At 49.4% G+C, this 13,670-nt stretch overlaps 1 protein-coding gene across 1 annotated transcript; it reads left to right on the top strand.

Annotated features, from left to right (window-relative positions):
- Nucleotides 1–4,082: 4,082 nt before the first annotated feature.
- LAMTOR1 (late endosomal/lysosomal adaptor, MAPK and MTOR activator 1) lies at nucleotides 4,083–11,071 on the top strand. Its single transcript, XM_063950893.1, has 5 exons — nucleotides 4,083–4,253; nucleotides 7,098–7,246; nucleotides 7,346–7,423; nucleotides 9,134–9,260; nucleotides 10,033–11,071. The coding sequence occupies exons 1-5, from the start codon at nucleotides 4,212–4,214 to the stop codon at nucleotides 10,123–10,125; spliced, it is 489 nt and encodes a 162-aa protein (XP_063806963.1). The 5' UTR covers nucleotides 4,083–4,211; the 3' UTR covers nucleotides 10,126–11,071.
- The last annotated feature ends 2,599 nt before the right edge of the window (nucleotides 11,072–13,670 follow it).

Genomic DNA, 13,670 nt, shown 5'->3' with positions numbered 1-13,670 from the left:
GTACCACAATTTTGAGGTACTCCTGGTGAAGAGGGTAAATAGGGACATGCAGGTAAGCATCCTTGATGTCCAGTGATACCATGAAATTCTCCAGGCTTGCAATAATCGCCCTGAGCGATTCATTTTGAACTTGAACCTTCGTATATAAGTGTTCAAGGCTTTCAATTTTAGAATGGGTCTCACCGAACCGTCTGGTTTCGGTACCACAACATTTTGGAATAGTAACCCCCGGCCTTGTTGAAGTAGGGGTACCTTGATTTCACCTGCTGGAAGTACAGCTTGTGAATTGCCGCCAGTACTACCTTTCTCCGAGGGCAGCAGGCAAGGCTGATGTGAGGTAACGGCGAGGGGGAGTCGCCTCGAACTCCAGCCTGTATCCCTGTGATACTATTTGCAGAACCTAGGGATCCACCTGTGGGCAAGCCCACTGGTCCCTGAAGTTCCCGAGACGCGCCCCTACCGCACCTGTCTCCACCTGTGGAGCCCCAACGTCATGCGGTGGACTCAGAGGAAGCGGGGGAAGATTTTTGATCCTGGGAACTAGCTGCTGGTGCAGCTTTTTCCTTCTTCCCTTGTCTCTGTGCAGAAAGGAAGCGCCTTTGACCCGCTTGCTTTTCTGAAGCCGAAAGGACTGTACCTGAAAATACAGTGCTTTCTTAGGCTGTGAGGAAACCTGAGGTAAAATTTTTTCTTCCCAGCTGTTGCTGTGGATACGAGGTCCCAGAGACCATCCCCAAACAATTCCTCACCCTTATAAGGCAGAATCTCCATGTGCCTTTTATAGGCAGCATCACCTGTCCACTGCCGGGTTTCTAATACCCTCCTGGCAGAATGGACATTGCATTAATTCTGGATGCCAGCCGGCAAATATCCCTCTGTGCATCCTTTATATCTAAGACGACGTCTTTAATATGCTCTATGTTAGCAAACTATTATCCCTGTCTTAGAGTATTAATATTATCTGACTGGGTATCAGACCACGGTGCAGCAGCACTATTTATGCTGATGCAATTGCAGGTCTCAGTATATAACCTGAGTGTGTATATACAGACTTCAGGATAGCCTCCTGCTTTTTATCAGCAGGCTCCTTCAAGGTGGCCGTATCCTAAGACGGCAGTGCCACCTTTTTTGACAAACGTGTGAGCGCCTTATCCACCCTAAGGGATATCTCCCAACGTGACCTATCCTCTGGAGGGAAAGGGTACGCCATCAGTAACTTTTTAAAAATTACCAGTTTCTTATCGGGGGAACCACGCTACTTTACACACTTCATTCATTCATCTGATGGGGGAACAAAACACTGGCTGCTTTTTCTCCCCAAAAATAAAACCCCTTTTATGTGGTACTTGGGTTCATGTCAGAAATGCGTAACACATTTTTCATTGCCGAGATCATGTAACGGATGTTCCTAGTGGATTGTGTATATGTCTCAACCTCGTCGACACTGGAGTCAGACTCCGTGTCGACATCTGTGTCTGCCATCTGAGGTAACAGGCGCTTTTTTGAGCCCCTGATGGCCTTTGAGACGCCTGGGCAGGCGCGGGCTGAGAAGCCGGCTGTCCCACAGCTGTTACGTCATCCAGCCTTTTATGTAAGGAGTTGACATTGTCGGTTAATACCTTCCACCTATCCATCCACTCTGGTGTCGGCCCCACAGGGGGCGACATCCCATTCATCGGCCTCTGCTCCACCTCCACGTAACCTTCCTCATCCCACATGTCGACACAGCCGTACCGACACACAGCACACACACAGGGAATGCTCTGACTGAGGACAGGACCCCACAAAGTCCTTTGGGGAGACAGAGCGAGAGTATGCCAGCTCACACCAGAGCGCTATATAATGCAGGGATTAACACTGTAACTGAGTGATTTTTCCCCCAATAGCTGCTTGTATACATATATTGCGCCTAAATTTAGTGCCCCCCCTCTCTTTTTAACCCTTTGAGCCTGAAAACTACAGGGGAGCTGCACTGTGAAGAGAAAATGGCGCCAGTGTGCTGAGGGAGATAGCTCCGCCCCTTTTTCGCGGACTTTTCTCCCGCTTTTTTATGGATTCTGGCAGGGGTATTTATCACATATATAGCCTCTGGGGCTATATATTGTGATATATTTGCCAGCCAAGGTGTATTTATTGCTTCTCAGGGCGCCCCCCCCCAGCGCCCTGCACCCTCAGTGACCGGAGTGTGAAGTGTGTATGAGGAGCAATGGCGCACAGCTGCAGTGCTGTGCGCTACCTTGGTGAAGACTGATGTCTTCTGCCGCCGATTTTCCGGATTCTTCTTGCTTCTGGCTCTGTAAGGGGGCCGGCGGCGCGGCTCCGGGACCGAACACCAATGGCCGGTTCCATGCGGTCGATCCCTCTGGAGCTAATGGTGTCCAGTAGCCTAAGAAGCCCAAGCTACCACCAGTTAGGTAGGTTCGCTTCTTCTCCCCTTAGTCCCTCGCTGCAGTGAGTCTGTTGCCAGCAGATCTCACTGTAAAATAAAAAACCTAAAATATACTTTCTCTCTAGGAGCTCAGGAGAGCCCCTAGTGTGCATCCAGCTCAGCCGGGCACAGGATTCTAACTGAAGTCTGGAGGAGGGTCATGGTGGGAGGAGCCAGTGCACACCAGGTAGTCCTAAATCTTTCTTAGCTGTGCCCAGTCTCCTGCGGAGCCGCTATTCCCCATGGTCCTTACGGAGTCCCCAGCATCCACTAGGACGTCAGAGAAAGTTATTTTCAGGGCTGCCTAGCGCAGCCCCCCTGTTAAGTGACCTGCACTGCAGGCACCAACTTACAAACTGAGCTCCAGTGCCTGGAGGCGGGGCTATAGAGGAGGCGGTGCAGTGCATCCTGGGAATAGTCAAAGCTTTGCTTTAGCCTGTTGGTGCCTTGGATCAAGATTCAACTCTACACCCCAATGTTATTTCCTGTGGAATACCAGTGTACCCCGCTGCAGAAATAGGAGTTTTGGGGCTAAATATACAGTACTAGGTGATTCATCGCGCCCTAAGGGCGCTCTTCACACCATCGTAAGGGGCTACGCCCCCCTAACCCTTGCATACCCTTGTGACAAAATAGGAGTATGGGGGTGATATACAGGAATATGTGGGAGATATATAGGGGCATGGGGGTTATATACAGGAGTATGGGGGAGATGGTATCCGGACTCCAGGTCGACAGCACAAAGGTCGACACACCTTAGGTCGACACCAATTGGTCGACACACCTTAGGTCGACATGGACAAAGGTCGACAGGAACAAGGTCAACATGGAAAAAGGTCGACATGAGTTTTTCACGATTTTATTCTTTTTTTTTGAACCTTTTCATACTAAACGATCCACGTGGACTACGATTGGAACGGTAAAGTGTGCCGAGCAAAGCGGTAGCGTAGCGAAGGCACCATGCCCGAAGCATGGCGAGCGAAGCGAGCCATGCGAGGGGACGCGGCGCACTAATTGGGGTTCCCGGTCACTCTACGAAGAAAACAACACCAAAAAAACATAAAAAACTCATGTCGACCTTTTTCCACGTCGACCTTGTCCCTGTCGACCTTTTGTCCATGTCGACCTAAGGTGTGTCGACCAATTGGCGTCGACCTAAGGTGTGTCGACCTTTGTGCTGTCGACCCTCAGTCCCAGACCCGGGGGAGATATATAGGGGCATGGGATTATATACAGGAGTATGGGGGAGATATATAGGGGCATGGGGGTTATATACAGGAGTATGTGGGAGATATATAGGAGTAGGGGTGATATATAGGAGTTTGGGGCTAAATATACAGTATATAGGAGTATGGGGTTATATACAGGAGTAAGGGGGTGATATACAGGAGTATGGGGGAGATATATAGGAGTAGGGGTGATATATAGGAGTTTGGGGCTAAATATACAGTATATAGGAGCATGGGGGTGATACACAGGAGTATGTGTGAGATATAAAGGGGTATGGGGGTGATATATAGGAGCAGGGTGGGGAATATATAGGAGTATGGGCGGGAATATAGGAGAGTATATGGGTGACCTATAGGAGTACAGAGGGGGCGGGGCTAGGAGTGACACTGTACACACAGTCAGTTACAGGGGAACCTCGGCAGCTGTTGGTCTCCATGGTAACCAGTCCCGTGACTTGGCCTATCCCGGAAACGGAAGTGCTGTCCGTGCTTCCTCTGGTCATGTGACGGAGAAGAGTTGTGTGTTGGTCTCGCAAAGCTAGTCCCGACCGGACATGGGCTGTTGCTATAGCGGGGAGGCGGAGACCGGCAAGGGGGTGAGCGGGACACAGTGCTGCGGCGGGGGCAGGTGGATAGGAGAGTGTGAGTTGGAGAGGGGAGGTGGATAGGAGAGTGTGAGTGTGGGAGGTGGACAGGTAACCTGGTAGGAGGGGGGAGGTGGATAGGAGAGTGTGAGTGTGGGAGGTGGACAGGTAACCTGGTAGAAGTGGGGAGGGGGCAGGTGGATAGGAGAGTGTGAGTTGGGGGGAGAAAGGTGGTTAGGAGAGTGTGGGAGGTGGGCAGGTAACCTGGTAGGAGGGGGCAGGTGGTTAGGAGAGTGTGGGAGGTGGGCAGGTAACCTGGTAGGAGGGGGCAGGTGGTTAGGAGTGTGGGAGGTGGGCAGGTAACCTGGTAGAAGTGGGGAGGGGGCAGGTGGATAGGAGAGTGTGAGTTGGGGGGAGTGGGAGAAAGGTGGTTAGGAGAGTGTGGGAGGTGGGCAGGTAACCTGGTAGGAGAGGGGAGGTGGGCATGTAACCTGGTAGGAGAGGGGAGGTGGATAGGAGAGTGTGAGAGGTGGACAGGTAACCTGGTAGGAGGGGGGAGGTGGATAGGAGAGTGTGAGTGTGGGAGGTGGACAGGTAACCTGGTAGAAGTGGGGAGGGGGCAGGTGGATAGGAGAGTGTGAGTTGGGGGGAGAAAGGTGGTTAGGAGAGTGTGGGAGGTGGGCAGGTAACCTGGTAGGAGGGGGCAGGTGGTTAGGAGAGTGTGGGAGGTGGGCAGGTAACCTGGTAGGAGGGGGCAGGTGGTTAGGAGTGTGGGAGGTGGGCAGGTAACCTGGTAGAAGTGGGGAGGGGGCAGGTGGATAGGAGAGTGTGAGTTGGGGGGAGTGGGAGAAAGGTGGTTAGGAGAGTGTGGGAGGTGGGCAGGTAACCTGGTAGGAGAGGGGAGGTGGGCATGTAACCTGGTAGGAGAGGGGAGGTGGATAGGAGAGTGTGAGAGGTGGACAGGTAACCTGGTAGGAGGGGGGAGGTGGATAGGAGAGTGTGAGTGTGGGAGGTGGACAGGTAACCTGGTAGGAGGGGGGAGGTGGATAGGAGAGTGTGAGTGTGGGAGGTGGACAGGTAACCTGGTAGGAGGGGGGAGGTGGATAGGAGAGTGTGGGAGGTGGGCAGGTAACCTGGTAGGAGGGGGGAGGTGGATAGGAGAGTGTGGGAGGTGGGCAGGTAACCTGGTAGAAGTGGGGAGGGGGCAGGTGGTTAGGAGAGTGTGAGTTGGGGGGAGTGGGAGAAAGCTGGTTAGGAGAGTGTGAGTTGGAGGGGGGAGGTGGTTAGGAGAGTGTGAGTTGGGAGGTGGGCAGGTAACCTGGTAGAAGTGGGGAGGGGGCAGGTGGTTAGGGGAGTGGGAGGTGGGCAGGTAACCTGGTAGAAGTGGGGAGGGGGGCAGGTGGCTAGGAGAGTGTGAGTTGGGAGGGGGAAAAAGGTGGTTAGGAGAGTGTGAGTTGAGAGGGCTCCTGACAGCTGAGAGAAGTGGGATAGAGTCCTATCAATGGTTAAGAGTGTGACTGTACCAATAATATACCGTGTGTATGATATAATAGCCTCTGACGTCCCGTGTGTGTGATACAATAGCCTCTGACGTCCCCTGTGTGTATGATACAATAGCCTCTGACGTCCCGTGTGTGTGATACAATATCCTCTGACGTCCCGTGTGTGATACAATAGCCACTGACGTCCCCTGTGTGTATGATATAATAGCCTCTGACGTCCCCTGTGTGTATGATATAATAGCCTCTGACGTCCCCTGTGTGTATGATATAATAGCCTCTGACGTCCCCTGTGTTTATGATACAATAGCCTCTGACGTCCCCTGTGTGTGTATGATACAATATCCTCTGACGTCCCGTGTGTGTGATACAATAGCCTCTGACGTCCCGTGTGTGTGATACAATAGCCTCTGACGTCCCCTGTGTGTGTGATACAATAGCCTCTGACGTCCCCTGTGTGTGTGATACAATAGCCTCTGACGTCCCCTGTGTGTATAATAGCCTCTGACGTCCCCGGTGTGTATGATGTAACAGCCTCTGACGTCCCCTGTGTGTATGATGTAACAGCCTCTGACGTCCCCTGTGTGTATGAAGTAACAGCCTCTGACGTCCCCTGTGTGTATGATGTAATAGCCTCTGACGTCCCCTGTGTGTATGATGTAACAGCCTGACGTCCCCTGTGTGTTATGATATAATAGCCTCTGACATCCCATGTGTATGATGTCATAGCCTCTGACGTCCCGTGTGTATGATGTGATAGCCTCTGACGTCCCGTGTGTATGATATGATAGCCTCTGACGTCCCTTGTGTGTATGATATGATAGCCTCTGACGTCCCCTGTGTGTATGATATGATAGCCTCTGACGTCCCGTGTGTATGACGTGATAGCCTCTGACGTCCCCTGTGTGTATGATATAATTGTCTCTGACGTCCCGTGTGTATGATGTGATAGCCTCTGACGTCCCTTGTGTGTATGATATGATAGCCTCTGACGTCCCCTGTGTGTGTGTTATGATAGCCTCTGACGTCCCGTGTGTATGATGTGATAGCCTCTGACGTCCCGTGTGTATGACATGATAGCCTCTGACGTCCCCTGTGTGTATGATATAATAGTCTCTGACGTCCCCTGTGTGTATGATATAATAGCCTCTGACGTCCCGTGTGTATGACATGATAGCCTCTGACGTCCCCTGTGTGTATGATATAATAGCCTCTGACGTCCCGTGTGTATGATGTGATAGCCTCTGACGTCCCGTGTGTATGACATGATAGCCTCTGACGTCCCCTGTGTGTATGATATAATAGCCTCTGACGTCTGCATTATGTAGTAAGCTTCATCTCCTCATCTTCTCTCTAGGACCAGGGTGAGAGAGAACATCTGTTACCCCCCAACCAGAACCTTCCAAACAGAACGCCAAATGGATCGGAGCCCAATTCTACAAGTAACCCATCGGCTCGGACGGATGAGCAGGCCCTGCTGTCCCGTATCCTGGCTAGGACAGCACAGTAAGTCCTTCAAGAGATCTCCTGCCTGTGTCCCTGAATATTCTGTCACCGGAGTCTGTTATCCAGCAGTTAGTAATCGTTTTCCCTCTGTCTCCTTAGGAATATTATTGATGTATCGGCTGTAGAATCCCAGGGGATGGAACAGCATGAATGTATGGACAGGGCAAAGCAGTACAGGTGAGGACTGGAATGTGATTCTATATTTAGGCCATGGTGTAGTCTCCAGTGCTTGTATTCCTGCAGCATGATAAGATCTGTAGATGTTGGTCCCAATATCAGAACATAGAGAGAAGTATGGCTGCAGTGAGCTCGATATGTGAAGATACAGATGTCTGTCATTGCAGTCATTATGTTTACATTTGTCACCATTCTTCATGGACCGGGGTGTTAGTTAGGTTGTGGGAGGGGAGGTTAGGGTTAGGCACTAGGGCAGGCCTGGCCAACCTGTGGCTCTCCAGCTGTTGTGAAACTACAAGTCCCAGCATGCCCTGCCACAGTTTTAGCATTCCCTAATAACAAAACTGTGGCAGGGCATGCTGGGACTTGTAGTTTCACAACAGCTGGAGAGCCACAGGTTGGCCAGGCCTGCACTAGGGGGTGCATTATGGTATACCGTAGGAGGAGAGTTACATTTAGGCTATGGGAGGGGAGGTTAGGGTTAGGCACTAGGGGGTGCATTATGGTATCCCGTAGGAGGAGAGTTACATTTAGGCTATGGGAGGGGAGGTTAGGGTTAGGCACTGGGGGGGGGGGGGGGGGTTTAGGCTGCAGGAGGGGAGGTAAGGGTTAGGCACTAGCAGGTGCGTTACAGTAGGGCTGCAGGAGAGGTTAGGGTTAAGCTGTGGGAGAGGAGGGTTAGGGTTAGACACTAGGGGCTGGGTTAGGGATAGGCACCAGGGGAAGAGTTAGACAGCGGGAGGGGAGGTTAGGGACAGGCACTAGGGAAGGTTAGGGTTGGGGAGTCGCAGATGTTTTCTCTAGATGGAGATTTAGGCTGTCGGGATATTAGGGATAGGCATTTGGGGGGGTGGGGTTAGGCTGTGGGAGGAAAGGTTGGGATTAGACACTAGAGGGAGGGTTAGTATTAGGTTGTGGGAGGGGATGGTTGGGGTTAGGCTTCATGAGGTAAGGGGTTGGCACTATTGAGAGGATTAGGGATATTCACTAGAGCAGTGGTTCTCAAACTTGGTCCTCAGGACCCCACACAGTGCATGTTTTGCAGGTAACCCAGCAGGTGCACAGGTGTATTAATTAATCACTGACACATTTTAAAAGGTCCACAGGTGGAGTTAATTATGTCACTTGTGATTCTGTGAGGAGACCTGCAAAACATGCACTGTGTGGGGTCCTGAGGACCGAGTTTGAGAACCTGTGCACTAGAGGGTGTGTTGGGGTTAGGCTGATGTAGGGTAGTGTTAGACATTAGAGGGAGAGTTGGGGTTAGAGACGCTCCCCCACGGAACCACAGCGGGATAAGCCTGAAGTCATTGAGGTGTCACTGGAGCCGCTGTACCAGGTAAGTCATCACTAGACCAACAGGAACGTTTTTGTTGACAATCTAATCATGTTGAGATGATGAATGTCACTGTTGACACGCCAAGTATCTCTACATAGTATCTCTACACGATGAAGGGTGTTTAGGGGAGTGTGTGCCCCCATCTCTCCAACCTTTATCTGTTGTACAGCAGGAATTTCCCAGGTCCCAAATAATCTGTAATTCGTTATGTAGTCTTATTAATGGAGTAACCTCATACATTCTCCAACATGGTATAGAGCTAATGATCTGCATCCAGGTATTTGCACTGTATATAAATGGGGAGGTATTAGGTGCACACTTGGGTCAGGCCGTACTGATACTGAATAATAGTCTGTTTTCTATCCACACAGCACAAGACTAGCCAAGCTCAGCAGTAATCTGACGCACTGGAAGAAGGTGCCACCTCTACCCTCCCTAACGGCTCAGCCACACCAAATACTCGCCAGCGAGCCTGTGTCCTTCACAGATATACAGCAGGTAACATCAGTAACTGGGCAGGGCTGTGGAAATAATCTCTAGAAGTGGGGTCAGAGTTCTCCTGGGAAATTATTGGCAGATGGCCAACTGGTTTATGTAATATAACTGAATATTGCAATGAATTGTGCAAGAGAACGGATTCTGTTAATGGAGCCACCTGCAGGTCATTAAACACATTGTGTAATTATGCATACAACCATACAAAGCCTTGACGTCGTCAATACAGCACAATAGTGTCCTGTATAGCATGTAATGTTATCAGTATAAGATACGCAGATGTGTGATGCAGATCTCCCTATGCAAGAGGATTTATTAGTATTATAGTGTTCATTCTAGCACCCTGCACCTTTCAAAATCCGTGCAGTTCCTCTTTCCTGCCAGGGGTGTCGCTCTCTGCTGTGGTGCTTCTCAGCACACTCTGATCTGTTACTCAGGGCTGTGATACAGACCTGTGTGTGCTGAGAAGCACCAGAGCAGAGAGCGACACCTCAGGCAGGAAAGAGGAACTGCACACGATTTGAAAGGTGCAGGGTGCTAGAATGAACACTATATTAGAAACGCAGATCTCTGGCCAGTAGATAAACGTCTGTGCTTTCCAGGTATATAGATGAGGAAGCTACTAGCCCACAGTATAGCTTTGCTGTATGGTAGCCGCTAGTCCAGCAGTCTCGGGGTGCCTGGGCTTGGGTACAAGATATAGAGTGGAATCGGGGTATAGAAGTCGATGCACCTATTTGGATGCTTGCTAATCTGCACCTCCAATTTGTTTCAGGTTTCAAAGATAGCAGCTTACGCCTTCAGTGCACTTTCACAGATCCGCGTGGATGCCAAGGAGGATCTCGTTGTACAGTTTGGGATTCCATAATCCCTCCGCACTCCTTCCTCTCCCCTATCTCCTCCTCCGCCTGGTTCCCTGGGAAGCACTCATAAGCCCTTGCGTGCCCCGCACAGTCTCTCCGCAGACCCCTCCTATTACCTCCGGGACGTCAGACTTTCCTCTCGCGCTGGTTAATGTGTGTCTGCCTCTGCAGGGATCTCGTACAGATAATCAGAGTTCTTGCTGATCCGCCGTTCAGCAACGCGTTCAGTTAACCCTTTCCTGTTGGTATTGGTTCTGATAGCCGGGCTAAAGTGCTAATAATGCTGTACTAATTCATATGACTGCACACAGATGTATACGGTCACAGATTGAGGCCCCGGGGTTAGTGGGATAGCCCTCTGTGACTTGTCATGGTGTCTGTGGTCAGTATAGATTACTCTCCATATCCTGATACGTCTCTGCCCAGGCTTTTCCATGCACTAATGTGGATACTGCACAAACCTCTTGGTTCTAGGTCTAACCAGCAACCCCACTCCCCCAGCTTTCCCCATAGCGCGGATAGATCAGCTTTATGCACTTCACCAGTTGTGGCATCTTCAGTGCATACATCGGAGGCAGCCGTTCTGTGGTTCACTACCAGCTAGTGACCTCTTAAGAGGCACTAATTCTGTGCTGCCTCCCCTGTGTGCATATAATAGGTCCCCGTTTCATGTGTCATTACATCATTGTGGGTTCCTGTTTCAGAGCAGCGCGCCTGGGAAGTGTCTGTTTATAGTCGCAACAACCCACATGTTCAAAGCTCACACGGCTTAATCGTCAGCTGCCAACTTAATAGACTGAATCCGGATAGTTTGTTTCCTTTTATATAAATTGGACATAATTGTATGAAGTGGGTGTGGGATGAACGGCGTGAGACTTGGCGTTGGCACCCTCTTTTACCTTTCTTTTTTATTGTTTCCTGACACTGTAGATTAAATTTATTCCTCGATGATCTGGCCTTGTGGTCTTTGTTCTGTCTGAGTCACCGTTACTGAGCGTGGAAGCATTACGCATCGCACAGAGGGCCTGCTTCAGAGATGGACGGAAATTCAATGTCGCTTGCAAGCAGAAGGAGTGACATGCAGGAGACGCCTCGGTAGAGGAGACGCCACCTGCGTGTAACTGCAATCACAGCACTGCAACCGATGTCACAAGCTGGATCCTTGTTCCACGCAGACGGCCAGCTGTGTCAGCCTCACCTTGAGCGGCTGGCCAATAGAAGCGAGGGCTGCAAGGGCAGGAAGTCTGCGTGGAGACAAGCAGACCCTTGGAACTCACTTTCCAGAAAACAAGGGTAATATGCCCCCGTTTTCAGGAACACAGGCCCCCCCCTCCTCGCTTCATGTCCTCAACGCGGCAGGGGGTAACTACAACAGTTCAAGGTCCATTCTGTGCAGAATTCCTGATAATCTGGTGTCTACGTGGGACACAATAGCAGTGTTCTTCTCTGAATCGGGCCCCAAGTCCTTGTATTCTACAGAACATGTCCCTGTATGTGAGAGAATGATATTGGTAATAAAAAAAAGTGCATTTCGTCTTAATAAATTGCTTTGGTCGTAGGTGAAAACTAGAGATGAGCGGGTTCGGTTCCTCTGAATCCGAACCCGCCCGAACTTCAGGTTTTTAACACGGGTCCGAGCAGGCTCGGATCTTCCCGCCTTGCTCGGCTAACCCGAGCGCGCCCGAACGTCATCATCACGCTGTCGGATTCTCGCGAGGCTCGGATTCTATATAAGGAGCCGCGCGTCGCCGCCATTTTCACACGTGCATTGAGAGTCATAGGGAGAGGACGTGGCTGGCGTCCTCTCCGTTTAGAGAAGAGAGAGACACAGTATTTTGGGGAGCATTATTAGGAGGAGTACTACTATACTGTATACTACTATACTACTTGCTGAAGTGATATTTATACTAGATTAGATAATAGATAGTGTGACTGTAAGTGTATTATCTGACTTGTGGGGGAGACACTGACAGTGGGGAGCAGTTAGAGTCTGAGAGCAGGACTCAGGAGTACATATAACGTACAGTGCACACTTTTGCTGCCAGAGTCAGTGCCACACTGCCATTGTTGTGACCACACTGACCACCAGTATAATAATATATTTTGTGATTGTCTGCTTAGGCCTCAGAGTACTAGTTGCAAGTTGCAACGTGACCTGAAGTGACCACCAGTTTAATAATCAATCACCACCAGTTTAATATATATATATATTTGTATATAATATATATATATATATATATATATATAATATTGTATACCACCTACCCGTGGTTTTTTTTTTTTTTTCATTCTTCTTTATACATACTACTATAGTAGCTTACTGTAGCAGTCTGCGGTGCTGTGCTGACCTGACAGTGTCCAGCAGGTCCGTCATCAGTCATTACATAATAAATATATATAGTACCTGTCCGGCTGCAGTACTAGTGATATTATATTGATTTCATCTCATTATCAATAATTTATCATCCAGTCTAGACTCTATATTAGCAGCAGACACAGTACGTTAGTCCACGGCTGTAGCTACCTCTGTGTCGGCACTCGGCAGTCCATCCATAATTGTATACCACCTACCCGTGGTTTTTTTTTTTCTTTCTTCTTTGTACATACTACTATAGTATAGTAGCTTACTGTAGCAGTCTGCGGTGCTGCTGAGCTGACAGTGTCCAGCAGGTCCGTCATCAGTCATCATTACCTAATAAATATATTATCTACCTGTCCGGCTGCAGTACTAGTGATATTATATATATACATACATATATATATATATATTGATTTCATCTCATTATCAATCATCCAGTCTATATTAGCAGCAGACACAGTACGTTAGTCCACGGCTGTAGCTACCTCTGTGTCGGCACTCGGCAGTCCATCCATAATTGTATACCACCTACCCGTGGTTTTTTTTCTTTCTTTCTTCTTTGTACATACTACTATAGTATAGTAGCTTACTGTAGCAGTCTGCGGTGCTGCTGAGCTGACAGTGTCCAGCAGGTCCGTCATCAGTCATCATTACCTAATAAATATATTATCTACCTGTCTGGCTGCAGTACTAGTGATATATATACATACATATATATATATTGATTTCATCTCATTATCATCCAGTCTATATTAGCAGCAGACACAGTACGGTAGTCCACGGCTGTAGCTACCTCTGTGTCGGCACTCGGCAGTCCATCCATAATTGTATACCACCTACCCTGGTTTTTTTTTTTCTTTCTTCTTTGTACATACTACTATAGTATAGTAGCTTACTGTAGCAGTCTGCGGTGCTGCTGAGCTGACAGTGTCCAGCAGGTCCGTCATCAGTCATCATTACCTAATAAATATATTATCTACCTGTCCGGCTGCAGTACTAGTGATATTATATATACATACATATATATATATATATATATATTGATTTCATCTCATTATCATCCAGTCTATATTAGCAGCAGACACAGTACGGTAGTCCACGGCTGTAGCTACCTCTGTGTCGGCACTCGGCAGTCCATCCATAAGTATACTAGTATCCATCCATCTCCATTGTTTACCTGAGGTGCCTTTT

The sequence above is a fragment of the Pseudophryne corroboree genome, chromosome 2 (assembly GCF_028390025.1).
Source record: "Pseudophryne corroboree isolate aPseCor3 chromosome 2, aPseCor3.hap2, whole genome shotgun sequence".
NCBI classification, from domain to species: Eukaryota; Metazoa; Chordata; class Amphibia; order Anura; family Myobatrachidae; genus Pseudophryne; species Pseudophryne corroboree.
The sequence above is the reverse complement of the archived record's forward strand: the minus strand, read 5'-3'. Positions and strand labels throughout refer to the sequence as shown.

Coding starts and splice junctions, on each gene's coding strand:
- LAMTOR1 (XM_063950893.1), top strand. CDS start 4,212: ATGGGCTGTTGCTATAGCGGGGAGGCGGAGACCGGCAAGGGG. Junction 7,247..7,345: donor ATCCTGGCTAGGACAGCACA/GTAAGTCCTTCA, acceptor CTGTCTCCTTAG/GAATATTATTGATGTATCGG. Junction 7,424..9,133: donor GACAGGGCAAAGCAGTACAG/GTGAGGACTGGA, acceptor CTATCCACACAG/CACAAGACTAGCCAAGCTCA.